The 27,821-nt window shown below is 45.5% G+C and overlaps 2 protein-coding genes across 4 annotated transcripts in view; one reads left to right on the plus strand and one right to left on the minus strand.

The window, feature by feature from the left end:
- Scamp1 (secretory carrier membrane protein 1) overlaps positions 1–5,461 on the plus strand; it is a 93,705-nt gene extending 88,244 nt beyond the window's left edge. The window contains exon 9 of one of the 2 annotated variants that reach the window (XM_028871653.2): positions 2,677–3,716. In XM_028871653.2, the coding sequence (XP_028727486.1) occupies positions 2,677–2,841 (165 nt within the window). In that variant the 3' untranslated portion in view covers positions 2,842–3,716. Of the gene's footprint in view, positions 1–2,676 lie in introns of both variants that reach the window. The other variant, XM_028871652.2, reaches the window with a different exon arrangement.
- A 7,442-nt stretch (positions 5,462–12,903) lies between these two features.
- The window catches only part of Lhfpl2 (LHFPL tetraspan subfamily member 2), a 155,130-nt gene continuing 140,212 nt past the window's right edge, over positions 12,904–27,821 (minus strand). For both annotated transcript variants that reach the window (XM_028871647.2, XM_028871648.2), the window contains exon 4: positions 12,904–16,509. In XM_028871647.2, coding sequence (XP_028727480.1) covers positions 16,256–16,509 — 254 coding nt within the window. In that variant the 3' untranslated portion in view covers positions 12,904–16,255. The remainder of the gene's footprint in view (positions 16,510–27,821) is intronic.

Genomic DNA, 27,821 nt, shown 5'->3' on the forward strand with positions numbered 1-27,821 from the left:
TCTTCTCCAAAAAGTGGTGGTTCACAAAGGAGGCACAGAGAAATTGGGTTGATGTGACTAGTTTGGACAGAGTTATCTTGAAGTAGATACAGGATTTGTGGACTAGGGTGGAGGACTTAAAAATAAGACAGGAAGCCAACAGAGATGGTAGCCTGAGTTACCCGTTATGAGAAGGTTAGCCTCGTTGGATCTGGACTCTGCTCCAGGATATGATTCAGGGGATGGGCCACTTAGGAAGCGCGGGTTTGGGGCTGGCGAGATGGTTCAGTGGGCAGAGGTGCTTGTGACTGACCCCAGGACTCACCCAGCGGAAGGAGACCTGGCACTTGCCCTCTGACCTCAGGAGTGCTGATGGCATACCCCAGCATGCACCAGATAAAGTAAAAAGAGCAGGCGTGGAGGTCAAAGTGATCTCCTGTTTGGTGGGGAGTTTGAAGTACTAGTGTGAATACATGTGGTAGACTTCTAGACAGACAAGGAGACGTAAGCAAAGAAATTCAAGCTGGGTTTTCAGATTGGGAAGGTTTGGCTTCCCAAGGTGAACGAAGCCTGAGAGAGCCTATAGAAGCATAGAGCCAGAAGCGGGCCAAGGGCAGAACATTCCAGAACTCTCCAACATGAGAAGAGAGTAGGAGGCAGGGCATGGAGGAAGCTCCTTCCACAGTGGCCGTATCAGACAGTCATGTGCAGGCTCCAAACTGCAGTCAGGAATTCCTTTCCCTGTTGTCTTGACTATTTTCTATGAAAGGGATAGTTGCATAATGAAGCTTATATTCACATGGCAAGCATTCAAAATAAATGTTTATTTCCCAAATAAGATCAAAGTATTTGTCAGCATTGTGTGCATACTCTGATATTCTAGTTAATTTTTCAAGTCATAATTTAAAGTTACTAGTTGACTCTTTTATGTGTTCACCATCTGTTGGTGCTGTCTCTTTCTTACCTATGAAGTGAGGAGCTCAGATGAATGATTTTCCGTATCATGTCCTGAAGTGTAATAAATGGTAGTATAAACTAAATTATAATTTGAACCAATCAGGAGTCCTCATATCTTCTCTAACTCTGATGTAAACTGAGACCCGAACAACTGATTCTTCAACACTGACTTAAAAACTAATAACAAATTATCAAAAATAAACAGCCAGAAAACAAACAAAAACCCTTGTTGGAGTATGCAGCCCTAGTGTATCACCACTAGGGGTCAGGCTCTTCATGACGGTGCGTGCCCTGGGGAAGGTCTGTGTATGTAATTCCCGCCTAGACTGTGGCTTGACCAGGCTTTTCCTCCCTTCACCCCTTGCTAAATACACTGTCAGTATTTGTTTGGATGAAAATGAATGTACTGTTGAGAACTCGTTATTATTCTTAAATCTTACACAATTAGATTTGGTCATTCATGGTTTTTGGATGCTCATTGTGCTTTGGTTTCTGCCATGCTGGTGTTTCTTAGACAAGATTTGGGATGTTGAAAGAATTTCTATCTCCTGAGCTGCTTCATAGGCAGAAACCCTTAGCTTCCACAGATAGGCCGGATTTCTATCCATGTTTACGTGTGTGTGTGTTTCTTCCTTCTCTTCCTCCTCCTCCTTCTCTTCCTCTTCCTCCTTCTGTTCCTCCTCCTCCTTCTTTTCCTCCTCCTCCTTCTTCTTTTCCTCCTTCTTTTTTTCTTCCTCCTCCCCCTCCCCCTTCTTTTCCTCCTCCTCTTCTTCTTCTTCTTCTTTGGTATTTTTGAGACAGTTTCTCTGTGTAGTCTTGGCTGCCCTAGAACTCACTCTGTAGACCAGGCTGGCCCCGAACTCAGGGATCTGCTTGCCTCTGAGACCTCTGGAGTGCAGGGATCAAAGGTGTGCACCACCACTGCCTGGCCCTATCAATAGTTTGTAATTGTGTTAAATGTTCTGTTTCCACAGTGAACTATTAGAAAGCTCTGGGTCGCGTTTCAGGGCTACAGTGGTAGATGTTCTGAAGGAGTCCGATAAGCAAGCTATGAACGGCAGAAAGCCATCAGAACCTCCAGACACTGCCCTTTCCTTAACTTCTGAATTAATTGGAATTACTTAATGTTGAAGCAACAGATAGTAAACAATTTGTATTCATTTGGGAACCTGTTTCCCATTATCTTTTCTATGGAATTTGGGAACTTGTTCATAAATATTCATGTCCACATTAATATGCTAGTTACTAAGGACTTTATGCATTTCAAAAGAATTTTGAAGTTATTTTACTTTAAAAACCAAGTTTATGTAAAAAAAATAAGCTTTATCTAAGTGCTTTAATTTTTAAAACATACTGAAATGTCTTATCTTCAGATGTTCTTTTCATTTGTGGGGAGTGTGGAGTTGGAAGCATTTGATTCAGAATGGCGATGCATAAGTCCCACTAAGTCGTTAACTTGGCATTTTAAAGCAGATGCTTTGTGAAGATATTCTCTTGTATATAAAGGGTAGTCTAGTTATAGCAAAGGTGGCCGTTACTCTCTTTGAAAGCACTACGCTGCTGTTAATCCCACTCTGTTCATCTCTCTTGCTGATTACATGGTTTTCTTTTTCTTCTCCCATTTCCCCTCTGCCCTCCATCTGGTCTTCACACTGTACGAGATGTGGGATTAACTTCAGCTGGCAGGCAGGACACGCATAGATTACTGCTTACCTCTCGCATTGATGTCTGCCTCTGCAGGTCCATGGACTGTATCGCACAACAGGTGCTAGCTTTGAGAAGGCCCAGCAAGAGTTTGCAACGGGAGTGATGTCCAACAAGACTGTCCAGACTGCGGCTGCAAATGCAGCTTCAACTGCAGCAACCAGTGCAGCGCAGAATGCCTTCAAGGGTAACCAGATGTAGAGAGCCTCGCAGCAGCGCACTGTTACCTTTTGACTGTATTTTTTCTCCGGTTACTGTATTCTACAGATATTTTTATGTTGGAAACACACAGTACACACAGCATGGGTATTTCCTATTCACATGTGCATGGTCTAAAACCAGAGAAACTTCCTCGTCTTATTACTTTGCCTAATAGTTTCTAAATATTTCCACGCCCCTCACAGAAGAAAACTATTATCTGCTAAATAAATATTCTCCATATTTTTGGGGGATGGTGTTCCTCAGATTATTTCAGTGGTGACACACTGAAATGAGTATGTGACTTAAGATTTAAAAAGCACCCGATACTAACCACAGTAGTTCCTCGAAGTGTCAGTAGAGATAAGGATTATACATTGGAAATGAGACCACGTTTGTTTCTTTTTTTTTTTTTTTCTCTATTAATATTGCAGGAATGAGGCCAGCAAAGATTTGAGTGTTTTTAAATGGGCTTGCTTTCTATGAGGTTCGGTCACCAGTGAAGAGCCTGTGTGCTTTGTAGTAGATAATGTATATTTTATCTTCTTTTATTTTATTTTTAGACTAGTTAATATTTTGATAACAATCTTGTATCTTGCATGGGTACCATGTCTCTTAAGTGAAACGAATTAGTATTTTGGGTTCTGTACTGCTTATAGTGGTAGGAGCTGGGGCTCTTTATAGAATCAGAAATCATTTTCTGTAATAGTTTCTTTTAAGTAAAAAATTTACTGGAGTATAAAGACTTTAATATAATGTGCAGTGCATTATCCAAAAGAGAAGGTAGTGAATTGATGCAATAGAATATAGTGATAATTCTTTTCTGCCCTCTTCATTTTCAGTATTCATATAGTAAAATTTTACTGTATGGAAACTTTGGTATATTCTTCTGGCTAATCTTTTTAATTGAACTGGGATTGTATTTGGCAGCTGTGTGTGTGTGTGTGTGTGTGTGTGTGTGTGAGAGAGAGAGAGAGAGAGAGAGAGAGAGAGAGAGAGAGAGAGAGAGAGAGAGAGTGTTATTTTGGCACAGGTATTAAAGGCTAGCCTAACCCTTGAATAAAAAGAACATACAGTATTTAAGGGATTTCTCTTTTAGCCTCTCACTTTTAGTTGCATTAAAAATAAAAGACCCTAGCACTTCTAATATACTTGATTTTTTAATGTCCCTGTCGTTTACTTTTTGAGACAAACTAAATACATGTAAAACATCGCACCAAGCAAGAAAGTACAAGTACAGTTAAATGTGTTCATTATTAATATAATCATATTGGCATAGTTACTATGCAGCACAGGCCGATGTGGGTTCAGACTTTTAATCATTTTTAATAATGATTAAATGTCTCAAGAACATTTGTAAGTCAGACTCTTTTATTTTGAAAGTCTTACTAGTTTTAGACTACAGAATAACACATTGTGATTTATCCAAGTTGATTTTAAGCAAGGATGGCCGCCGAGACAGGGTATCTTTAAAAAATGGCTTAAATGGTTGAGATACTTTATTCTTTCCCTAAATCTGGAGTCAGGGAGTTACGTGCTAGGCTGGGGCATGGTTCTTGGACTTTATGAAGAAGGTCTGTGGGATACTGGCCCACATGTCCACATGAAGAAGGTCTGTGGGATACTGGGAATTCACTGACTACTGAAGATACTTCTTTTCCTTAGAAGGAAGTAGGATTCCGAATATGAATTTGAAGTTGTTTTTACGAACACTTCTGATTAGTGTTATCTCCCTTCATTCTTACCCAGCTCAATTGGAGTTGAGAGCCTGAGGTCTCAGTGAGGCCCGGTGGAGCTTGTGCTTTATCAAGGATGGATTTTATAGGCACTGAAATCACTAAGACTATAAAAGTACACATATATACCATGTACTTATATTTCAAACTCATGCTTATTTGTCTTTGAAGTGCAAATAAAGGATACATCAGAGATTTAAAAAATACTTTCCTTCAAAAATGGGAACATTCCCTCTCCATTCTGTAGAGGTCCCCAGATGTGGCATTATTAAATGGCAAAGAATAGTTACAGCACATTATGTTTTTGTGTATGAAGAGGAAAATGCAGCTGTTCAATCCAGTTGTTTGGGTTCATACAAGTCTGAAAGAGATTATGTTGTTTGAAAACACAAAGGCGCATCAGAATGACGGCGTTGCCGCGGCTAGGTCAAGTGTTGAAAGCGTCTTGAAATTCCTGGCTCACTGTTCTCTCAACAGCCGGCCAGTAGTGCAGTGCAGTTTCCTTTGGTAAAAGATGGTTAGTGTTTCCTGTTGAATCCCAATGTTACCTGGCGCCACAGCCATGAAGTGACTTCATGTGGAACAGGCATCCATGTCAGTTTTCCGCTTTTGATTTTAAATGGTGGCTATTTTATTTAAAACTAGGGTCTGAACACTGGAAAATCATTGCTTGGTGATTTGTGATTTGGGGCTTGGTTTCTTTCTCTAGGGATGTTTGTGTATTTTGTTGGTGTGTTATGCTGCGCTGCCCTCATGGCGAATGTCACGGTTCTGTGTAAATACCCTCCGTGTGTCCCTCTCATGTTGCATGTTTTCAGTGGTTTGGAAGTTTTGTATATTTATTGTATTAATGCAGAGTGTCATAAAATAAAATAATGTTTACTGGATGTTTGTTTGCATAATTTTAAACACTGTATTAGCAGTTGAGAGGCAGAAATTATACTTGTAGCTTTGATATAGATATTTCACATTTGTTTCTTTTAAAGTAATTTATTTTATTTTTATCATGTGCATTGGTATTCTGCCTGCACGCATGTCTGTATGAGGGTGTCGGATCCTTGGAACTGGAGTTACTGAGGAGGAGGAAGAGGAATTGTCTCAGGTCTAAAGCAAACCCCATGTGAACTGCCGTGTGGGTGCTGGGAATTGAACCTGGGTCCTCTGGAAGTTATGAGCTACTGCTCATAACTGCTGAGCTAGCTATCAAGCACCCTCACATTTGATTTTTAAAAACAATCTTTGCACCATTTTATTATGTGCTAAACACAGTATAAAAGATTTAAAGTCCTCCCCAATACACATTGGCAATTTCTCCATTGCATTAGACCTCTATAGGTTGTTGAATGTGAGCTTTACTACATTAAATATGATGACTGTTTTGAGGTAGGCAAGATCACCTAGAAGTCCTTTAGCTTTTTGGCCTAGGATTGTCTTCATGGGTTCAGAGGGGCGCCTCTGTACCAGGACTGTATTGATCTTCTAACCCTGTGCTCTGTTCCCTGACCACGCTTACTGCTGCTGTTCTGTGATGGATGGATCTTCTATTTTGTGTGCTGGATTTCTCACCTGGAAACTAAAGATGATGTAACGTTTAACCTAAAGTCATGTTCACAGCGCATCTTATTTTGAGAAATATACATTGAATTAAAATAAGAAACGCTATTTTCCATTTTTCATTTTAAAAAGTAAGTTTGGATTTTCACAGTTTACTAGTAACTCATTTACTAGAAACACAGTGTGGAGGTGGTTTATACTTCATGGGAATTTCAGTGGTTGTTAGTGTTAATATTCTGACCTTGGCGCCGCCCTGCTCCTGATGTAAAAGCCTCATTTGGGGGAAGGCCCCTCCCCTTCTCCTCTCTCTTCCTCCCACCCTCAACCCCCCCCTTCCTTTCTCTTCCTCTCTCTTCTCCCCTTCTTCCTATCTTCCTCTTCCTCTCTATTATAATAAACTATTTCTGAGCGTGCGCAGATACAGCGTCTTGGTTATGAATGATTGTCCACTGCAGCCCCGCCGCCATGCCCACATGGTGTGGGTCACCCACCAGCCTGCCCTGCATCTGCCCAGCATGCCAGCAATGTTTCCCTACACACACGAGATACCCTCGGGGTCCCCCATGCAATACATCATAAGAGTCCCTGCAAATCCGTTATGGGGACTGCTCTGTACCCACTGTGTCCCATTCTAAAACACTGATAGTAATGTCTGATTCTGTCTTCTTAATCACATCTGTGCTTATGTCAAAGTTTACCTCATTTGGGACCCACTTTTTCTGTGTTCCATTCCATTTTCCCTTAAGGAAAAATCCTTACAGGGACCTGCAATCCCAAGTGATTCCATGAGCCCTTTGGAGATGAGTGGGTGTTTAATTTAAAATGACTAAGGTTGGCTCAGGTGAGTCAGACCTTACCTTGGTAGCTTTTTCAAACATCATATTATAAATTATAGTAGAATAGTATGTTTTAAAATATTGGATCTGCTTTACAATGCTTTTTATTCATTTTTAGGTTAGCATATAAATTTTTTTAACAAATATTCTTTATTAGACTAGTAAATTGTACTTCCATGATTAGGAAAAATTAAAATAGTTCTATAAGAAGTTTTGGGTACACTTTATAAAACAATACGACTGTTGCGTTGGTGGATTTTAAAACCTCACTTCAGAGTTTTTCACTGTCTAGGGAACTAGAGGCCTTCTGTGAAAGCAGTCTATGCCAGGCAGTACCACAGATCTTGCCTCGTGCTGGGATAGGCACAGATCACCAATCTGCAGATTCTTGGAAAATAGGGATGGCTCTTCTCTAGTGTTCTCCCCGTCCGTGGACTTTGTATTCACCAGTAGCTCTGTGGCTGGGGTAGGACAGAGCCTCCGCCCACCCTGCAGAGTTTCCACTAGAGTGGTTGATGTTTCAGATGGGAATGTGGGAGCACCAGGGGCCATGCAGAGAGTGTTATAGCTTGTGCTTCTCCAAGTTGTGCTTTTCTTTTTAGCTCAATATTTCTGGGCTTGCCATGACTTCCTGGTGTAGTGAAAGATTCCGCATGCTAAAATCTATGTCATCCCTCCACCCGGAGAGTCGGAAAAGAGTTCATTTTCTTTTAATACTAGTAATACATATTTCTTCTATAAGGTCATTCTGAGGATTATCCTCTACGTTAAAACAGCTCCCCCCCCCCCATGTCCTTCCATGCAGGTTTTATTTTTTTGAGCCCTACTTATTTGAATATAATCCTGGGATTCCTCCTTAATTGTTATTTTTTTGTGGGCTGTGACTCAAAATGACGGTCGAAGTCATTGTTATTGCCAAGCGTTGGATCCAGGTGTCTGGGTCCCAGAGAAAAGCAACTAAAAACATTGCCCCTTATTCCATCACAGTGCTTTTCCCTGCAGTATCCCAGCCTCCTTCACAGAGACCGGACCGTGCAGGCACACACATCCTAAACGTCATTTCCCTAGTGCGAGAGCCATACATGCATCCTGGCTTTAGAACGTTTGGAAAATGGAAAACAAGATAAACGGGGAGACACATGCGCCCTCACTTTCATCACCTAGCGTTTTGTTGTGCTTCCTTCCATTCTTTTTCTGTGTGTATGTCATATATTTTAAGCAGTGTAATGAATACACATCTCAAAATTCTATTTTCCCCTCATTCAGTATTACAACATACTGACCCAATAATTATAAAAGTAACATTTAAAGTTTATTACACATTTCAGTGTAAGTTACAGACAATATGAGCAAAAGAAGATAATGAAAATGTCTCAGTTTTATTCATATAGATAACTCTTTTTTACGGTCTGGCATGTATTTTTTTCTATTAAAATTTCTAGGAAAATAAGTTTCTTCCTAAAACCAGGCAGTTGAAATCGCTCTGCACATCCTGTAGCTGGGCCCTGCACCACCCTTCATGGCTGTTTCTCTTCCTGTAGCAAGCCCCACTCCTTTGGGTCCCCGAAGACCACATCGGTACTGTGTCAAGTAGGGTGTGTGTGCGTATGCACCGCGGTGAGTCCACCATCACACCTTTATTCTTGATGTGGATGTATTAGAACTGAATGTATGGGGGGCCATGCTGTGCCATGGAGAAGGACCCAGCAGCCAGCAGAGCTGATGTTAGTGAGATGATGGAGCACTCGGAGGCTAGGTGTGTGGACTGGGGACAGACCTCCAGAGCTTTCATTTCAGTTAAGAGGCCTCTCCGCTTGTCTTGGCTCATGCCATTCATCATATTCTTATTTTCATTTCCCCCGACCTATCTTGAATTATTTTCCTTTCACTCTGAACCAAAGAATCTTAACTCACATAATGGTTTGTTGCCTTTTTTCAGTTACTATATAAATATACAATACATGCCTTTTTATATTCCTGAATACATGTAACTATCATCAAATCTTGTTATAGTCTTAGATTCTGATTTAGAGGGTTTTTTTTATTTATTTTTTTTTATTTTTATTTTTATTTTTTTGGTTTTTCGAGACAGGGTTTCTCTGTGTAGCTTTGCGCCTTTCCTGGAGCTCACTTGGTAGCCCAGGCTGGCCTCGAACTCACAGAGATCCGCCTGCCTCTGCCTCCCGAGTGCTGGGATTAAAGGCGTGCGCCACCAACGCCCGGCAAGAGGGTTTTTTTTATTAGAAATCATTTGTCAACAAATATGTTGTTGCTAAATCTTGAGGCTCAAGTTTTTGTTCTTAGGAAAAATGGCGGAGTTGAAAGCTGTATGTGTTTTTTAAAAAATGATGTTAATTGCCAAATGGCTCTCCAGAAAGAATTTATCAGTTTATACTTCCATCAGTTGGAGTCCTAGCCAACACTTGGTTTTCCTTTTCCAAAGATCTTTTATTGCCATAGGATTGGGTAAGTAACCAAGAGGTCTGTTGTTTAAGCATTCTGGTTTACCAGGCCTGTGGACTTGCTCACCCAATTTGTTGTTGGTGGTGGTAGTATTTCTCTATTTAAGAATAACAGTATATTCTGCATCCACAGAGGACACTCCCACTACTGGGCTGTAAGATAAAGATGATTAGCTGAGTGCTCTATTAAAACAAGATGCAAAGAAGCAGTCGCCTCACTGGAGCAGTGGTGGTTCATGCATTTAATCCCATTATCCCAGCACTCAGAAGGCAGCACACAGCAGAGGCAGGTGGATCTCTGAGTTCAAGGCCAGCCTGGTCTACAGAGAAAATTCCATGACAATCAGGCTACACAGAGAAATTAAAAAAAAAAAAAAGAAACATTGGCTTCAATCTAATTCTATAGTAATAATAAAATGTGATCATTTTTGACAACAGGTTATACTGCCCTTCACACAGTGTGACTTCTAAAATCCCAGCACTGAAGAAGCAGAGGCAGGAGGATCTCTGTGAGTTCAAGGCCAGCCTGGTCTACATAGCAAGTTCCAGAACATCAAAGGCTACACAGAGACCCTGTCCAAAAAAGGTAAACGAAACAAAATAAACTCCAAGTATTTGTTTGGAAAGACAGGATTCTCTTGGTTTTCTTTCTGTGTTGAGGACTTAGAAGAGATCACACTAAGTGCTTTCTGTAAATTCCTTAATCCTTGCACCAAGTCTATGACGTGATTGCTGACTGTCACCATTTCTGTAGCGGATTAGGAAATCGCCACAGGGCAGCTGTGAGTAAAGAAGTGAATGTCTGAGGCAGGGCAGACTCCAGGTCCTCTAACTTCTCCCCAGGCGGAGTTCCCTCTCACCCCTCCACATTTCTGGTAATTTCTGGTAATCTTTAGAAACAGTGGATGTTAGGAAAGGGATCATTACCCAAGACAAAAAAGTTACACCGTTTTTGACATCCCTTGACCAAGCTCCCACTTCAGTGAGCAGGAAAACTCCTGCTTCCTGTTCTTAGCAGCGTGGTGGGGTAAGTGGTCTTGGGCATTGGTGTTTGGAGAAAGCTGAGGACAAATCCTTACACCTTAGGTTACTTCTGCTGATGTGATGCTAAGGGTTTCTTTCCTTGGCCCTGAGATGACCTGTGACTTAGGCCTTCTGTCACTAAGATAGGACGAAGCAGTCCAAGCCCGCTGTTAGTTTTGCCACCGTCATGGGTCTGAGGAGTTGCTGACATGTTTTCAGGATTGAGCTGAATTATGATTAGTAAATTAAAATATAAGATGTCATCTTCAAATGTGAAGATTGGCTAGGTTCCTGAGAGGGAGGAGGGAGCAGATGCGACCCTTGTGGAGGTACGGCTGATGTCACTCCTGTCGGCACAGCGAGGCAGTGCACTCAGCTACCCTTCCCTCATCAGGAAGGAAGCGCAGCACAGACATTTGGTGTGGTTTTGCCACTTCCTAGCTTTCTAACCCTGGCAAAGAACTTCACTAAAGTTACATCAGTGGCAGGTACTTATCTATAAAAAGGCTCTGACGACTCATACGAAGTGCCGAGCACAGAATGTGCTCACTCATCAAAGCTAGCTCTCTTTTCTCCACGTGCCCTTGGATTCCCAGCCTCCGTCTCTGGCCTTGTCTTTTGCTGGGTCTGTTCCCGGCTGCATACAAGTGGCTGCCAGTGACAGCCTTTGTCCCTGACTCTTCTGGCCTCTCTGTCTTGGTGGCTGCGTCATTCCTCACCCAGAGTCCACACTAAATACCTGCAGTTACCCAGACTCCTCTCTGTCTCCTGCTGTCCGCTCTTCCCTTTCATGCCCGGAACTCACCCCAATGCCTTTCTCCTAACTGCTGTAATTCGGCCCTACTTTTCTGTAAGAAATGAGTAAAGTGGAGGTTTCTTCCAAATAGCGGCACTTCAGGGACTGCCTGCCGGAAGATGCTGGCTCTTTTCGGAAGTTTGACTATCAAATCGAAGAAGCTGCCAATGGCTGAATGTTTGTTATTTTGATTGATTCGCCTTTCCACGTGGGTTGAATTTTCCTACTTTCTGTATTTGTACTTTTATCTGTATCCTTTGCATACACCTAAGCAAAATTAGCAACTCATGTCTTGAGATTCTGGAGAAGTCTTTAGGCGGAGGAGGAAGCTGTAAGGAAGAAGACGGGCAGAGGAGACAGCCTCACCAAATGACTGAGCTGCTGAGACGGGTCCTGTCCTTGCTCTCTGGGGCGGCCCTGTTTGCTGCTGTGCTCTTCATTCATGCTGAATGTCCCGAAGGAGCGGGGGTGTTTGAAACAGTGTCCACACAGGGGAACGCCCAGGGTAAAGAAGACCTTATGGGCTCTACCAAAGAAGTTGACTGTGTTTTCCAGGACATCTAGTGGCAACACTTCCCTGTAAAAACTAAAGTCTGGGCTTGGTGAGAAGGCTCGCAACGAGGGCCTCTGTTTGAATCCCATATGAAAACGGGGCACAACTGCTTCTCACCTGTGTTACGGGGTGGAGACAGGCAGATCCTGGAGCTCCCAGCCAGCCAGCCTACCTGAAACCTAAATAAAGATAGAGAGTGCTAGAGAGAGATACCCAGTGTCCTTCACTGGCCTCGGCATGTGATCACACACACACACACACACACCCCAGATGCAGACTGAGGGACACACACACACATACACCATATGCAGACTAAGGATCACACATACACATACCCCATACACAGACTGAGGAACACGCACACACACCCCATACACAGACTGAGGATGGCAAGCACATGAGACCACGTCCTAGCCTCTGCTCAAACTGAAGTCCTGGTGCTTTTTCTACAGATTTGAGAACAATATAGTAATGCCTGGAAAGCACCAGAAAAGCTCCAGTTGAATTGTCTCTAAAACCCTTTCCTCCAGTGGTTGGGCCCTAACTTTTATCTGATTTCAGTTGGAAACCTGGTGATGGTCATTTCTGGTCAGCACCAAAGCATGCACGTGCCCTCCGGCCATCAGCAGCTAGGTAGGGGACAGCCGCTCCGCCTCATCCTGATAGTGCTCCCGGGAAGGTGCAGCACTGAACGAGTTTATGGAAATGGTGTTTATAGATGAAAAGCCCCAGTGTTCTGACTTCTTGGTCAGGGTCCCCTCTAGGGACTGTGGGTGTAAAAGGCTCCATAGGACTGGCTTTTCTTTTGAGCATTTTTTTGAGAGGAGAGGACATACCCTTTGGTTAGCAAATGCTCTAAAGCACTTTGCTGTCTCACAGCTTTACTTTAAAGTTAAGATGCCTATAATTGTGTTGGTACTTCTCCAAGTAAGAAATTAAAGGCAACCCATGATGGGGATAAGTTAAGAATCAGCAGGAGAAAATGCCTGGATATTTTTCCTGATGTCAGTGTTACAATAAGGTAGTCTTTACATTTTGTCTGATTGGTATTTTTCATCCAGTTATGTGCACTGCATTAAAGCCAACATAGTCAAACTTGAAAGAATTGAGTTTGCAAAATCTGATTTAATTCAGATCTCAAGCAGAGAGGGAGCACACTGTGAAAATCCTATGTACAGAATGCTAACCAATGCCAGACACACAGTGCATTGGTTTACAGTATAACAGGCCGACCACACATAGGAAGGCTCCAGTCGAGTCCATCAGCTCGAAGTACAGCTCTGTATTTGGCTCAAATGGCTACTGAACATCGAGTGGCGCCGGGGTCCTTCACAGCAGCGCAGGAACCCCTCGGCTGTCGAAGGAGGCTCCCCACGGCCTCAGAAGTCCCACTCATCCCTTGAATTCCTTTGGCCTTGGGAGTCTTTGCTCCCCTAAACACAAATGCAGGCCCGGGATTCCCAGCAGCCACACATTATTGCACAGAACGGTCTGTCCTAAGCCAGACTCTTATGGCTAAGAAAGTGGGAGACCAGCCCTTAGTACAGTGGCCTAGCGTTAACACAGTCTGCAAAAGCTCCTGAAGAATAGCTCTTCAGTCTCTACCAGCTACTAGTTATCAGGCTAAGAGAAAAGGCAACATGGCAGCTTCACATTTCACACGAAAGACTAGCATTGACTGGGCCTGGCCCGCTGGATTGAGTCTCCCATAAATAATAGTGATCACTTCCATTTAGACCCAGGAAAACTGACTTTATACCAGTCTTTTCTTCACATAAGGTTTGTGTAGCATTAAAATTGTTATGGACTAATGACTAGCCATGAAGGCAAATATGTCTAACTCTCCTTTGCAAAACAGAAACATCCTTGTTTTGAAGCGTGTCCAGTTTCCCCAAACAAAACATACATACACCTTTGTTATTGCACATCTTTCAGACAAACTTGTGTATGTGGGATATATATTTAAATATGCTACACATAAAGACTATGGCACTTTACAGAATACATGTTTAACAAAGACCACTGATTACACCACAGATGCTTCAGAACTCTACAGAAACCCTTCCACAGTTCATGTAATGTTGTTGAATTACCACACAGGTTTAAAGAATCCACAGACTCCAAGTATTTCTGCAGTCAAAGTAAGACTTTTCCTGTAGTAGTGATGGTCCTATTGCTAGAAAAATGGGTATAGGCCAACAGGTGGGTTTGACGAGGCATAAGAAAAGTTTCCTTTTCCACTAGCGTGATTGTGGATGGTCCCTTCTTCCCTGCACAAGTCTGTAGGTTGGTTTGAAGGTCTCAAATGTCGAACTCCCCTTCCCTCTCTCTCTGTTCCACTAAGTCAACACTTAGGTAGTTTTCATTTGTGCCCCTTTTTGGGGGAGGGGAGATCTTCTCTAATGTTTAAATTAGTAAAAAACAAAAACAAAAAAAAAAACACTGTTAAGTAATCTGGCAGAGAGGTCACGTTTTCATGTGTGACTGTTAGCAGGCTGAACTAGTCCACTGCCACCTTACCCAAAGAACAGGGTCCCCAGCTTAGGACTAGTTGGTGAAGAACGAGCTAAGATTGTATGAAAAAAAAAATGCCTAAAAATGAATCTGGTTCAAGGAAAACAAAAGTATTCTTGTCAGTTTTCCTATGAACAAAACTATGTTGCATGCCAAGTATTGCCCAGGTTGGAAACACGTTACTGTGCAGGCAGAAGGACTTGGTTAGGATATGGTAAATACACAGTGAAGGACGAGAGCCTTTTCCACATGCTGGACGGCCCATGCACTTAGTGATCTGTTCCTGTTTCCTGAGTCTTCCTAGGGTTGCTTAGGGGCCTCCCCCTTCTCTCTTCTAAAGAAGTCACAGGATCTCGACCTTGCTTATTTTGAACACTGGTTCAAAACTGAATTTAAGAACTGATTCAACACCCTTCTTCCCTAACCTTTCTCTTCCTGGGAGATAAGATGGTTTCTGGTGTAGGCCAAAGGGCAAACAAACTGTAGTTAGACCCCATTGGGCCTAGCCCATCTCTGTGTAAGGCAGTTGCTCTGAACCAAGGCTGGGTTCTAAACTGACACAGCTTTGGGTGATTCACGGGGCAAGCTTGTAAACTCTGAAGCAGGGTGTGTACCTGGTTGGACTTAGCAAACACTTGCCAGTAGGAGGTGCTTAACTAATCACCTTTTAAGACAAAGCCCTTAGTGGAACATAGCTCTAAAACCAGATGGACCCTGCACTCCACGTACACTGCTACAGAGGTCCCTATCTGCAAGGTTTATTATATACTGCCAGGCTCTGGTATTTCTGGCTGCTTTGGTTACATGGATAATTTATGGAAACTGGGTTCAAAGCCCTGAGTCCTTTTTAGTAGTGGTATTTGGTGGGGTTTGTAAGTATACTTAGGCAGGTGTGCTGAGCTTGGTCCTGCCCTGCGTTTGCTTTTCTTATTCTGTGCCTCCCTGGGGATGGGATTGGATGTAAGTCGGCTGTGGCAGTGGTTCGGCGTCACCCAATCTGCTCTCAGGATCAACACCAAAAGCTATGGAAGCTGCCAGGGCTTAGCTCCCGCTGCTCTGTGAAGAATGCCAATGGGACTGGGACCCGCTGACTCTCCAGCAGCCGCCCAACAGAAAGGTCACCCCGTGAACATCTGTGAACATCTGTGTACCGCTACAGCTGGTCTGGAGGCTGCCATCCCGGAAGGAGGGAACACCGAGGTTCCCCTGGGCGGCCAAGCACAACCCCAGCCCCAGGAGCAAACTAACTACAGGAGACAGCTTAGGAACCAGGCTGGCTGCGGGGAGCAGGAAGGCATCTGCCCGACTGCCAGGGGATGATTGTCTGTCTTCACTCAAATCCTGAGGATAGTTCCATTGATGCCTCTTGCCCTGGAACTCAAGCTTGAGTGGTTCCACAGCAGGATTCTACACTGCCCCCGATGAGCCCTCTGCTCTGCTAAGCAAAACCCGGTATCTTGCTGTGACCTTTGGCATACAACCCGTCATCAGTAAGTCTGTAATCTTCCTTCCAGTCTCCAGCTGAAACAACTTGAAGGAACTAGGAAGAAAACTACCACCCCACCTGCAGCCCGCATTCCGAGATGTTCACAGACACATAGCTGTGGGCTAGAGACCTGCCTCAAAGCACCCTGAGGCTGGCTGGCCTCTCCTCCGCGGCTGCAGATTGCTGCCTGCCTTGCTGGGTCAGAACACCATCCTTCATTGAGCCCTGGGGGTACAGAGTGTGTCAGAACTCCACAGTCAGGGGCTAAACCATGTCTTTGTCTGCTCTGGTCATTTGCACTGTAGCCTGCAGGTCCAAGAACTCTGCTTGGTGGGTGATGCTCCTCACGGGTCCCACGAAGGCCTGGGGCTGTGGAATGTGGCTCTGGTAGGTCAAGACTGGCTCTTCACTGTGTCACAAGTCATAAAGAAAGGTAACGGCATTCTTGTCTTCCGGACTAAAGGAGGCAGATCAGGTTCTTCCCCTCTTCGATTTCCTCCTGTACTTTGTCACTGGAGGTGGCGATTTCTGCTTGTGCGGAGAAGACGGCGCAGATGAACGTGAGGACCGTGCCTCCAGTGGCGGTGTAGAAGGCCCAACCCAGGGAGCAGTCTCCAGGTTTGTAGGGGGATGCATGCCGGCCACAGTCTATGGCTTTCTGGCAGCCCCAGCCCGCGGGGTAGAGAATCAGGCCGAGGAGAAGGAACAGACCTGAGGGACAGAAGAGAAGAACACATGAGGCCCTCGGTGCCTGGACAGCCTGCAGTGCCTGCTCCCCACGCCGGCAGCCGCTGCGCAGTAGAGAGTGGTGTGTCGTTTGTGTATAAACCTGACCCCGAATATCCAATGCCACCGTGTGGCTTGGGAGGAGAGAGCTTGCCTAGAAGTATTTCAGTCAGTTTGTACATGTAGGAATGTGACTCTACCAATGATTTCTAGAAAAGTGAGTTTCTTTGCATAAGGAGCTACTTACTAAAGCCAAACATGGCTTTATAAACAACACTTTAGGGTCTGGAGAGATGGCTCAGCAGTTAAGAGCACTTGGAGCTCTTGCAGAGGACTTGGGTTTAGCTACCGGCACCCCCACAATGGCTCACTACTGTCCTTAATGCCAGTTCCAGAGGACAGGACACCCTCTTCTGACCTCCATAGGTACCAGGCATGTGATGTGGTGCACATACGCACAAGCAAAACACCACGATAATTACCTAAAAATAAAGCTTTATTAGAACAGAGCCATGCTTATTTTTTACAGACTTCCCATGACTGTGTCGGAGGCACAGAGTGGAGTCGCTTTAGAACATGTGGCCCGCCAAAACACAAAATAGTTACTATCTGGCTTCTGTCAGACTTTGCCAACCACTGGTGTAAAGTAATTCACCCAGAACCTTGTGGCCTCTGCGTGGTTATAGACAAAGGACAGGAACCTTAACGGAGACTATATCTTAACCTCCACCCATTAAAAGTGTTGTTTGAACTCATGCCAAGGGGAGAGGTCTGTCCAAGCCTATTGGGAAAAAAGTCTGATGTTTAGTGAACTGTGCCTTGCATGGAGACCAACAAGCTTGGCCCCCACTTGGCCAGCACCCTTCTGTCCCTCACTGCTGCGTGGTCACGGGTCACTGTTTCTGTCTGCTCTAACCTAGGCTAGGACTCGAGAGGCAACTTTAGGTACAAGATTTTCACTTGGAGGTGTCATCTGTGTGCTGTGGGGGCCCAGCTGGTGCCCACTGGCCTCACCCCAGGCCTGGACACTCCCAAGTACAAGCTGCTCATGAAGGGGATCTGAAGTCGCCAAGGACACCAGGGCCTTTGATTTTACTTAATAGAACCTCCCTGTCCAACCTTTATTAGCACCTTTCATTTCAGCTGACGGCCCCATGCTGGAAGGGAAGGCTGGCTGATTCTATGCCCAGGACAGAGCTCCAGTGTTGTAGCTGGGAGAGAGGCCTTTGGAAAGGACAGGTGGATGGGGCCATGACACTAGTCCACTGTGGATGGAAGGCTGGGTGGGGATGAGCAGTCCTGAGCAGGGTCTGGATTCAAGTGGATACAGAAAAGCTCATTTGCTAGGAGCCCTGACTTGGGAGTAAGGTAGGGTTTGAGTCAAGATCTGTCCTCTATGAGCTGGACTCCAGTTCTTAACCTGATTCTTCATCATAGGAGTGCACTAATCTTCAACCCAGAAGGTGGGTATAATTTTTAAAGTCTGTAAGCAGTACTTTCTTAATAAAACAAAACGGACAAACCTTTAAGCCAAATTGAAAGAAAAAAAAAAAACAGTTGCCAGTGAAATTGAAGGGTCACTAGGAGATTGAAAAATCTAGAAGAAAATGGACAAAGAGGATATAAGCAAAGAGATCTCTAGTGAGTAGTGAGACTAATAGTCTCCCAACAAAGAAGAGCCAGTACTGTATGAACTTACTGCTGAATTCTACTGGATGTTTACAGGTGAACTAACCCTTCAACTATTATAGGATTTTTTTTTCTCTCTCTCTGAAGAATGCCTTTGGATCTGGATGGAATTCAAGCATTTATCAGTTCTGAGAATTTTCTGGTAGAGGGCTTAGGGTGTTAGTATAGGATTGTGTCTTTGCAAACGGGGACAGCAGTAATTCCTCTTTTTCTATTTGTGCCTCCCCCATTTCTATTGCCTTATTGCTCTGTCTGAGACTCAAGCACAATAGTGAATAAAACTGTAGCAGACCTTTATCTCTATCCGCAAACTTTGGAGGTAATTTCCCCATTTACTACGATTGCTATTTGCTAAATCCAAACTATTAATACCTAATAGTTTGAAGTGTTCTTCAAGCTATTCTGTAAATTACAAAGGGAATGATTATTGTCAATTTCATTTTTAAAAGCTAGAATCACTTTGATTCCAAAACCAGATATGAGAACATGCAATGAATGAAATGAAACCATAGACCAAACTCTTTGATGGACACAGATGTAAAAGTTCTCAACATATCTGCAGATCCAAGGCATCAAGACCATGGTCGTCTTGGTTTAATCTGGGGCTGCATGGATAGTTCAACAAATGTAAACAATACATAAATCAGATGCAGGGACAAAAATCTACACCATCTCAACTGATATGGAAAAGACCTTTGACAAATTTTAACATCCCTTCATGCTAAACTTGAACGAACACACTTTGAATAGGCTACACGTGACAAGCTTCTAGCAAGCGTAGTAAATGGGGAAATTACCTCCTAAGTTTGGATCGAGACAAAGGTCTGCTACAGTTTTATTCACTATTGTGCTTGAGTCTCAGACAGAGCAATAAGGCAGTAGAATGGGGGGAGGTACAAATAGAGAAGGAAGAATCACAGCTGCCCGTTTGCAAAGACACAATCCTATACCAACACCCTAAGACCTCTACCAGAAGATTCTCAGAACTGATAAATGCTTGAATTACACTCAGATTCCAAAGGCATTCTTCACAGAGTGAGAAAAAATAATCCTATAATTCAAATGAATGCACAAATGACTCCAACTAGCTAGAGCACTCACAAAAGGAAGAGCAAGGCTGGAAGGACCACAGCACCCCATTTCCAGTTACACTGTAGGCTGGACTAACACTTACAGCTTGCAGAGACAACCCACACTACAGCTACTCAATTTCAACAAAGGTGTCAAACACAGAGAAAAGTTGTTCTCATCAACAAATGTGTGGAAACTGGACACCCACACGTGGAAGAATGAAAAGTCCATCTCTATCTCTCACCTCATACAAAAGTTACTTCAAAGTGGATCAGAGACCTTAATGTAAGGCGTGAGACCAGAAGGGGAAACCCTTCAGGATACAGGCACAAGTCTAGGCTTCTCTGAGAACTCCAACAGCAAGAATTAATAGAATTACTTGCAATTAAAGAAGCTTTCCCACAGCAAAGGACAGCCTGCAGATGGGAGACCGTTTCTGCCTGGTATTCAATGGACAGAAGATCAATCCCAGATCACAATGTAAGGTACTCAAAAGACTAAATACCAAATGATGTTGTCAATAAATAAGCAAATGAATTTTCAAAAAGGGGCCGGAGAGATGGCAGTGGGTAAAGGTGCTCGCTGCCTGGGCATGAAGACCCCAGCTTGGGTGCCAGCACCCACGTGAAAAGCCAGGCGTGGCTGCTCCTGGACCCCAGCACTGTCCGGGACAGACAGGAGCACCGCTGGGACTTGCTGGCTGCCAGCCTAGCTCCAGGTTCAGTGAGACACCCTGAACCAGAGCGTGATAGAGCAGGGCCCCCGATGTCCTCGCGGACCTCGGCACGCGCCTGCGCATGCGCAGGTGCTCCACACACAAAGTAAACAAAAGGCCAGCGCTTAGATACCAGGGCAGTGCGATGCAAAACTACACTTTGAGATTCTATCTCAACTCAGAATGGCTGTCTAAGAAAGCAAATGCTGGTTAGAGCTGGGGAGATCCTCTGGTGGAAGTGTAAAGTACCATAGACATGAAATCAACATGCAAGTTTTGCAGAAGAACCAGAAACAACTACATATGACCCAGTGACACCCTTCTGGCCAGCATCCAGCAGATATGTGCATTCCCATGTTCACAGTGACACTATTCACCGTAGCCAGGTTGGATGGCATCAGATGAATGGATACAAAAAGTGATATGTATATAAAGAATTAAATGTGTCATTTGCAGGAAAATGGCTTGAACTGAAGACTATATAAAGTGAAATAAGCCAGATTCATAAATATAAATATCCCATTTTTCCCCACGTGGAACCTAGATTAAAATTGGACATACCCACCGATGACATGAAAGTATAAGGTGGGGACAGTTTGGGAAAAGGAGACGGGGCACGCACCTTTAATTCCAGCACTCAGGACGCAAAGGTAGGTGACTCCTTGAGTTCCAAGACAGCCAGGGCTACATAATGGAGCGGAGGTGAGGTGGTGGGGGATGTGACCAAAGTGTGATACACATGTATGAAGTGTTATAATGAAGCCGTTATTTTAGAAAAAAAAAAAAGTCTACATTAAACGAAGGGAACAGAGACCAACAGCTGGATGCCAGGGTAAAGCCATCAGCTCTCCAAATACAAACACAAGCACAGCTGGAGGACAGTCACCTTTCATGAAAGGGTCACCTCCGACTGGTCTGTTTCAGTAGTTCTAATAATGTGGGGAGAAGAAAGATCCTGGCTCAGGGACAGAGTTTAGACCTCTGAAAGGATATTCTCCATCCGAATAGAGCTTTGCTGGGTGGAGACCTAACATCACTTTGCTAGTTCTTAAATGCTTCCAAAGCGACTAAGAAACCCCAGTCAATCCCGAAGAAACCCACTGTTTACTTAAGGAAGCCTCCCACAAGACACCGAGGAGATCTGGACAGTGTCCTCCCTCCAGGTCCTAAGTGGCCGCCCCGAGAAGCCACACACCACTGCTGAACCTTTTGTGGTCTCCATGCTGGCTCACAGCACCTCTTCTAGCAGGTGCTGGAAGGCTCTGGCAGGCTCCAGGTGCAGGCCCGAGACAAGGGCTGCTCTTCCGCACAGAAGACTGAAGTGTTCCGATTAACCATCAATTGCACATTGCATTTGGTACCCTGTTCTAGGCTCAGACTCACTGGAAAGCATACAAAATGTATTAATGTGACTGATGAGATCCTATTAAGAAAACAGTTTAAAAAGATGTCTTTCCAGGCTGGAGAGATGACTCAGAGGTTAAGAGCACTGGCTGTTCTTTCAGAGGTCTTAGGTTTGATTCCCAGCAACCACATGGTGGTTCACAACCATCTATAATGAGGTCTGTTGCCCTCTTCTGGTGTGTAGGCATACGTGCAGGCAGAACACTGTACACATAACAAATCTTTTTTTTTTTTTTTAAAGATATCTTTCCTTTAATACCATCAAAGCCCCCCTTTGCAGCCTGCCAAGCCCAGCCAGGAAGTATGTCTTTCCTTTCTTAGTGCAGGTGTGGTTCCCTTCACTACAGGCCATTTGCGAGCCTCGTGGTTGCTACTGACTTAATTTATGAATAAAGGTGGCAGGAAACCTTATCACAGAAGGGTGTCAGGCTCGAATCTATCAAAGCCTCAGCAGGATATAGGATCCGAGAAGAGTCTACACGGGAGGGTGATTTAAGGTGGGCTGTGGTGTATCCACCGGAAGCACATGAAGTGTGCAGCGGCAGCACCTTCCGCCTCTTCCCCCAGCCTGGCTCAGAGGGGCCCGGTGCCTGGCTGGGTGGTGGCCAGACCAGAGTGGAGCTCTCAGCGTGCCAGTGGGAGGGACCGCTCTGCCCGCTCTGCCTGGCTGGTGGGCCTTTACTCAGCAGAATCGTCAGTAAAGGGGCCAGGGCCATGAAAACAGAAGAATTAGGTCTGCTTGAGAGACAATGGTCCTTCAGGGAACTCCTAACATACACACATTCATATACACATTCATATTCTCTCTGTGTCTGTTTGTCTGTCTGTCTCTCTCATATACACACACATACAAACTTTTAAAATCCCAATTGTCAGCCGTGTGTGGTAGTGCACATCTTTAATCCTAGCACTTGGGAGGTAGAGAGGCAGGCAGATCTCTGAGTTTGAGGCCAGCCTGGTCTACAGAGTGAGTGCCAGGACTGTTACACAGAGAAACCCTGTCTCAAAAAAAAAAAAAAAAAAAAAAAAAAAGCCAAAACAAAACCAATTGTCGTTTCTCTGGGTTTATGTAAGGCCCTTTATACCAAGAAATTCCAGAAAGTCGGTGCTTCTGGTAGTGGTCCCGTCACGTGAGTGCCACACTTGGCTGTTCCCAACAAGAGCCAGTGTGGGCATAGCCCTGGGTTCCCACTGTCCTCGGGATGACAGCAGCTGCCGTGGCAGGGGTCCCCGGGCCCTCGCAAGTGTCCCTTGGTCACAGTACGTTTGGAGTTGTGAAGGGCAATGGAGAATGTCCACTTGCTTTCTTCTGACTAGAACCTTAACATGGTACCTGGTTGGGCTGTGGCAAGACCAGGAAGAAGTGGCAGAGAGAATGAATGTAGCCAGCAGCTGAAGACCGTGGCCAGCATGGAAAGCTCTCACCTGTTGGGGACCTGTGCTGTGGCTAGACCTAACAGGACAGTGTCCTAGAAGGTTCCATTTTCATGATAACTAAAGGAAATCCTTATCCTGTCTCCTTTCCTGCTAACAGCCTCCCAGTCCACAGGACAAGAGGGTAAGAAGATGGTGGCATGTGCCGGCCACTGGTCACCACAGTGCATGGCTCAGACTTCCTGCTGGGAGGCAATAAAAGTGGAGAGGAAGTGGTGGTTAGTTCCTTGAACAACTACTCAGATGCCGCCTCAGGCTGGAGACAGAGTCCTAACCACCTCACTGTTGGCTGTCCCGATGGGACACCCAGGGTGACCCCCTCCTCCACTATACCCTCCGCTGTCTTAGTCACATCTTCTTGGCAGTTTTCCTGGGTTTAAACTCAGAGCGTGGGCCCCAGGAAAGTACCAACCGTGCCTTAACACTGCCCAAGGTACAGAAGATGCTAAAATCAAACGAAACACACAAGAAGTGTAAAGCCACAGCCCTGCGTCCTCATCGACACCGGCTGAGAGAAGACCAGCTGCAGAGTCGCGTCTTAGGAAATTTCCTTACGTCCGCCTGGAACTGAACATAGGCTGTCGAGTGTCAATTTCAATCAGACTGCTCGGGTGGGAGGAAAATGGTTTTCGGCCTTTCCCGTACTTGACTGTGGAAAGACGGGACACTGTTGCCTGTGAGGAGCACTCCTGTGAGGAGCACTCCTGTGAGGAGCACTCCTGTGAGGAGCACTCCTGTGAGGAGCACTCCTGCACCGAGTCTGAAGACAGCCACTCAGGCTCAGTGAGTATGGAGTGCAAGACACAGGCGACCAGAGTGTGGCGCGCAGCGGAGGAAGGGGTGGCTTTGTGGCGATCTGACAGCCCCCCCTTCCGACCAGTCACATAACACCACACTGCCCTGTTGCTGGAGGGCTTCTCTCCAGGTTCCCCAAGCCCCGCAGTCCCACAATCCACGTATAAAATAATCACTCAGATGCTTATATTACTTATAAACTGTATGGCCATGGCAGGCTTCTTGCTAACTGTTCTTTTATCTTAAATTAACCCATTTTTGTAAATCTATACCTTGCCACGTTGCTTGTGGCTTACCGGCATCTTTACATGCTGCTTATCCTGGCGGTGGCTGCAGTGTCTCTCCTTCCTGTTTCCCCAATTCTCCTCTCTCCTTGTCCCGCCTATACTTCCTGTCTGGTCACTGGCCATCAGTGTTTTATTTATATAGAGCGATATCCACAGCACTGCCCCACCAGTGGCAGGTCAGGGAGCAAGGCCCAGCCTTCTCTTTGTGGATCACCCACTGCTTACACAGGGGCGATTTCCCCCGCCCAACAGTGAACATTGCAGTCCTACCCTCTGGAATGTCTGTCTGTGCAAGCTGAATCCCCATGTGACATTCCCTGCTCCTCAGAGGGCCTCCTCACGGAACACCACAAACTGTCTAGAGACCTGTTTGCCGGAGTACATTTTCTAAGAGCAGGAATGAAAGTCGGCTACCTGTGGAGCATCACAGTGAGACAGAGCACTGACCACTTCCTCTTAGTCATAATCCAGAGATTGTGAAGCTACAGGGCACCCTAAAGTCCCTGGAGAAGGATGGACAAGGGGACGCCAGTGAGTGCACACTCGGGGCTTGTCCTTGCATGGTTGCCCACGTCGTTGAGGGTCATGGTGTGTGTGTGTGTGTGTGTGTGTGTGTGTGGAGAGAGAGAGAGAGAGAGAGAGAGAGAGAGAGAGAGAGAGAGAGAGAGGGCATACGCGCATATGCCTGTGTGTGTGTAGCAGGTATCACTGAGTTTCATAGTCTTTCAGCACCTCTGGGCCAGAGACAGTCAAGAACTGGATCAGACCCTGTAGGTTGCCATTTCCCAGACAAGGCACTCTTGTGCACTCAACATCTGCCTAGGAATGTCCCCATCATCTTACTCCAAATGTCACCACTTCCTGTTAGGACGACTTCTCTATTCTTCGCTGCCCTGTGGACCTCCCTTTTAGCCCTTTCTCACACTGTTATTTTCAGTTATTCAACTTCTATACCCCAAGTTACCAACTGTAAGTCATTGCTCTCAGCCCTGGAGAGAGCGCAGTCTCTGGTGTGGGCCTCTGGGCTGCTTGAGTATATAAAGGTTTTATTCCTTCTGGAACCTTCCATGTCTTGCACACATGCTCATAAATGTTGTGACTCAATGTCCTAATGAGACATCATAATTGGGTTCCCATCATAAATAAACCTGCTGAGTATGTCATGGTTAACACTGAGTATCGGTGGTCAAAAGTTCATGACATTTCAGACTCTGAAACAGCCATCAGCTGGAACACGGCAGACCATCTAATACCATCAAACAGCCATCCCCTGTCCAGTGTCTCTGAAGAAACACAGAGGTGTGGTGGGGATCTACTGTGGCGTTTTCCCTCTGGACTTGAGACCTAAAGAAAGCTTCAGGCCTGGTGTATGCTGACTCAGCTCACCACCACACAACAGCAGGGGCCCATCACTCTGGGTCCCTCGCCCCATGTGACCATCAAACACGAATCAAGTCAACCAAGGAAGTGACTGACCTCCCGAAACCCGTTGCATTCTGGGACACTGCCCGGAAGTTGTCCTAAGCCTGTGAGAGGTGTTCCCTTCAACACCTGCAGCCAAATTCGGCAAGAGCTGTCAGTGCTAATTAAAGAGCCAACCAAGACAGGACCGGGATTCCCACCTGCACATCTGGCGGCAGGTGTGGATGTCTGATAAGGAACACGAGACTACTGGCCGAACCTGAACTCTTGTGCCTCAGCTTACCAACTCCACCTGCACAAACTCAAGTTCAACTCTTAGGCCTGCTCAGCGCAGAAACCTTGGTGTCACTGACTCATCTCTTGGTCACTCATACATTAGTTCCAGGAACACCCGCTGACCTTATGTTAGCCTTGCTGATTGCCTGGAGCGCTCTTTCTCTGGATTACCTCCAGGTCAATTTTCTCTTCCTCTCCAAGGCATTAGTTAGCCTTATCTCCTCAGTGACTCCTACTTGCTGACCCATCCGACCTGGGCAGTTTCTCCTTACTACTCCAGGGTACTCCTGGTTTTTTCACAAGCCTAGGCTGTTTTACCCATTATAGCCATTAGCGTCCTACACAATTTACTTACATTTGTTATTTCCCGTCTCTGCCAGCTTGAATACCAATCCCACATGGGCGAGAATGGTCTGCCACTTATTTTGTGTCCCAGTGGCCTGAAACAGTATCTGATGTGTGATATAGGCTTAGTGAGTATTTGCTCGCTGAATGGATGAATGAAAAGTAGAATGGTAAGATCTCACTGCGCTGTTACACGAAGCCGTCGTGGAAAGTTCTTGCCAAGTTCTTGAAATAGTTGGAGGAAGGCTTTTTCAGCCGATAACATGAACCCAGGAGGTGGGGAGTCTGGGCCAAAAGGAAGCCTGTGTCAGGGCCAAACCACTGGCTGGCCTCTTTCTTGTATGGAAGTCCTTTTCCCGACTACAGGAAAGGGCTCTTTGTTGAGAGGCACACAGAAAAAGGCAGTCAGTTAAATGGAATTGATTTTCAGTTATCTAGAGGCCAGTCTCACATTAACCACAAAACTCAGAAACTTTCTAGCTATGCCTGGCTGCTGCAGGAGGGCCAGGGCACTCTGAGAGGGGAGCGGTGGGGGGTGGGGGGGGCTGTGGGGGAAATGACTGGGCAGACAGACAGCCGGTGCCACAAGAAGGGGCAGGGGAGGAGACCCAAGAAATAGCAGGGGCTTGGGGTCAGAAAGACTTCCCAGGGGGCCAGGCAAGAGCAAATGACCACCTCTGCTCAGCAGCCTGAGGACAGTGCAATGCAGAGGTGTGTGTGTGTGTGTGTGTGTGTGTGTGTGTGTGTGTGTGTGTGTGTGTGTGTGTGTGTGTGTACAGCAGAGGAAGATCACGTTTAGTGGTGTAGGGACCATCTATTTCACTCACGTCGGTGTTAAGAGCACCCCTGCCTGGGCCGGTTATCATTTACCTCTATGCTTCCCCCTTTTATTATTTTTTTTTCCTCGAGTTATCTTGCATGTCAACAGCCAGGAGTCAGTCATTCAGCAGTCCCCAGGACTCTCTTTGGGTCAACACCTGTCCTTAGGTGGAGCCATTTTCGTGGGTCAGTCCCGGGTGGACATTACAAAGACTGACAAAGGCCACTGAGATTTGTCCTCCCACGGGCACGGGAGTGACCTGTGCGCATCTCACGGGCAGTGCCTTTGGAACATTCTTCATTAAGCTCGCCCGCCACCAGGCCCAGGCCCTGAGGAGGCTGTGTCTAGTCTGCCTTGGGAAGAAGAGGCAGACAATGGCAGAATTTGAAAAGCAATTCAAAGGCAAAAGCTTTGAGTAAAAGTTATGAGGGAACCATTAGCCAACTAGTGGGAGGCCGATGTATTGATTTTGCTCAACTGAGGACCCTGGAAATAACACAAACAGGGTGAAGGCTATAATCTGAAAATAAAGGAATACTCTTTAAGATGGATATATCCGGTTCTATGAATCCTCACTACATCGGCCTCGGCTTTGTGTTCTGCGGTGGACTGGTGGGGATCTTAGCAGGGTACACTGGTACCTGTTCCCAGGCCGCAACTGTGGGTCTAGAGTTCTTCAGGAATCCTCTGGAGGATGTGCTGAGGAACCTGTGTCAGGGGGGTACCTGAGGAGCCCAGGCATTTGTAAGAGGGAAGGAGGCTGCTTTTGAGTTCTCTGTCCTCACTGTCTAGCTGCAAACTTCGTACAGTTGCGTTGCTTTTGAAAACTTTTGAGAGTTTATGGATTAAGGCAGGCCAGGGCCTGGTTTTGATGTTCAGTAATAGCTTCACAGGGGGTGGGGGGTCAGAGGTTACCAGTAAGGAAATGGGCTGTCAGCTGATGGCTGGTGGGCCTTTGTGGAACGGTACTGTCTGCCTGTCAACTTGGTATATGATTAATAACAGGGGAAGGAGAGGAAAAGAGGAACTGGGTGATACT

The sequence above is a fragment of the Peromyscus leucopus genome, chromosome 11, assembly GCF_004664715.2.
Source record: "Peromyscus leucopus breed LL Stock chromosome 11, UCI_PerLeu_2.1, whole genome shotgun sequence".
NCBI lineage: Eukaryota > Metazoa > Chordata > Mammalia > Rodentia > Cricetidae > Peromyscus > Peromyscus leucopus.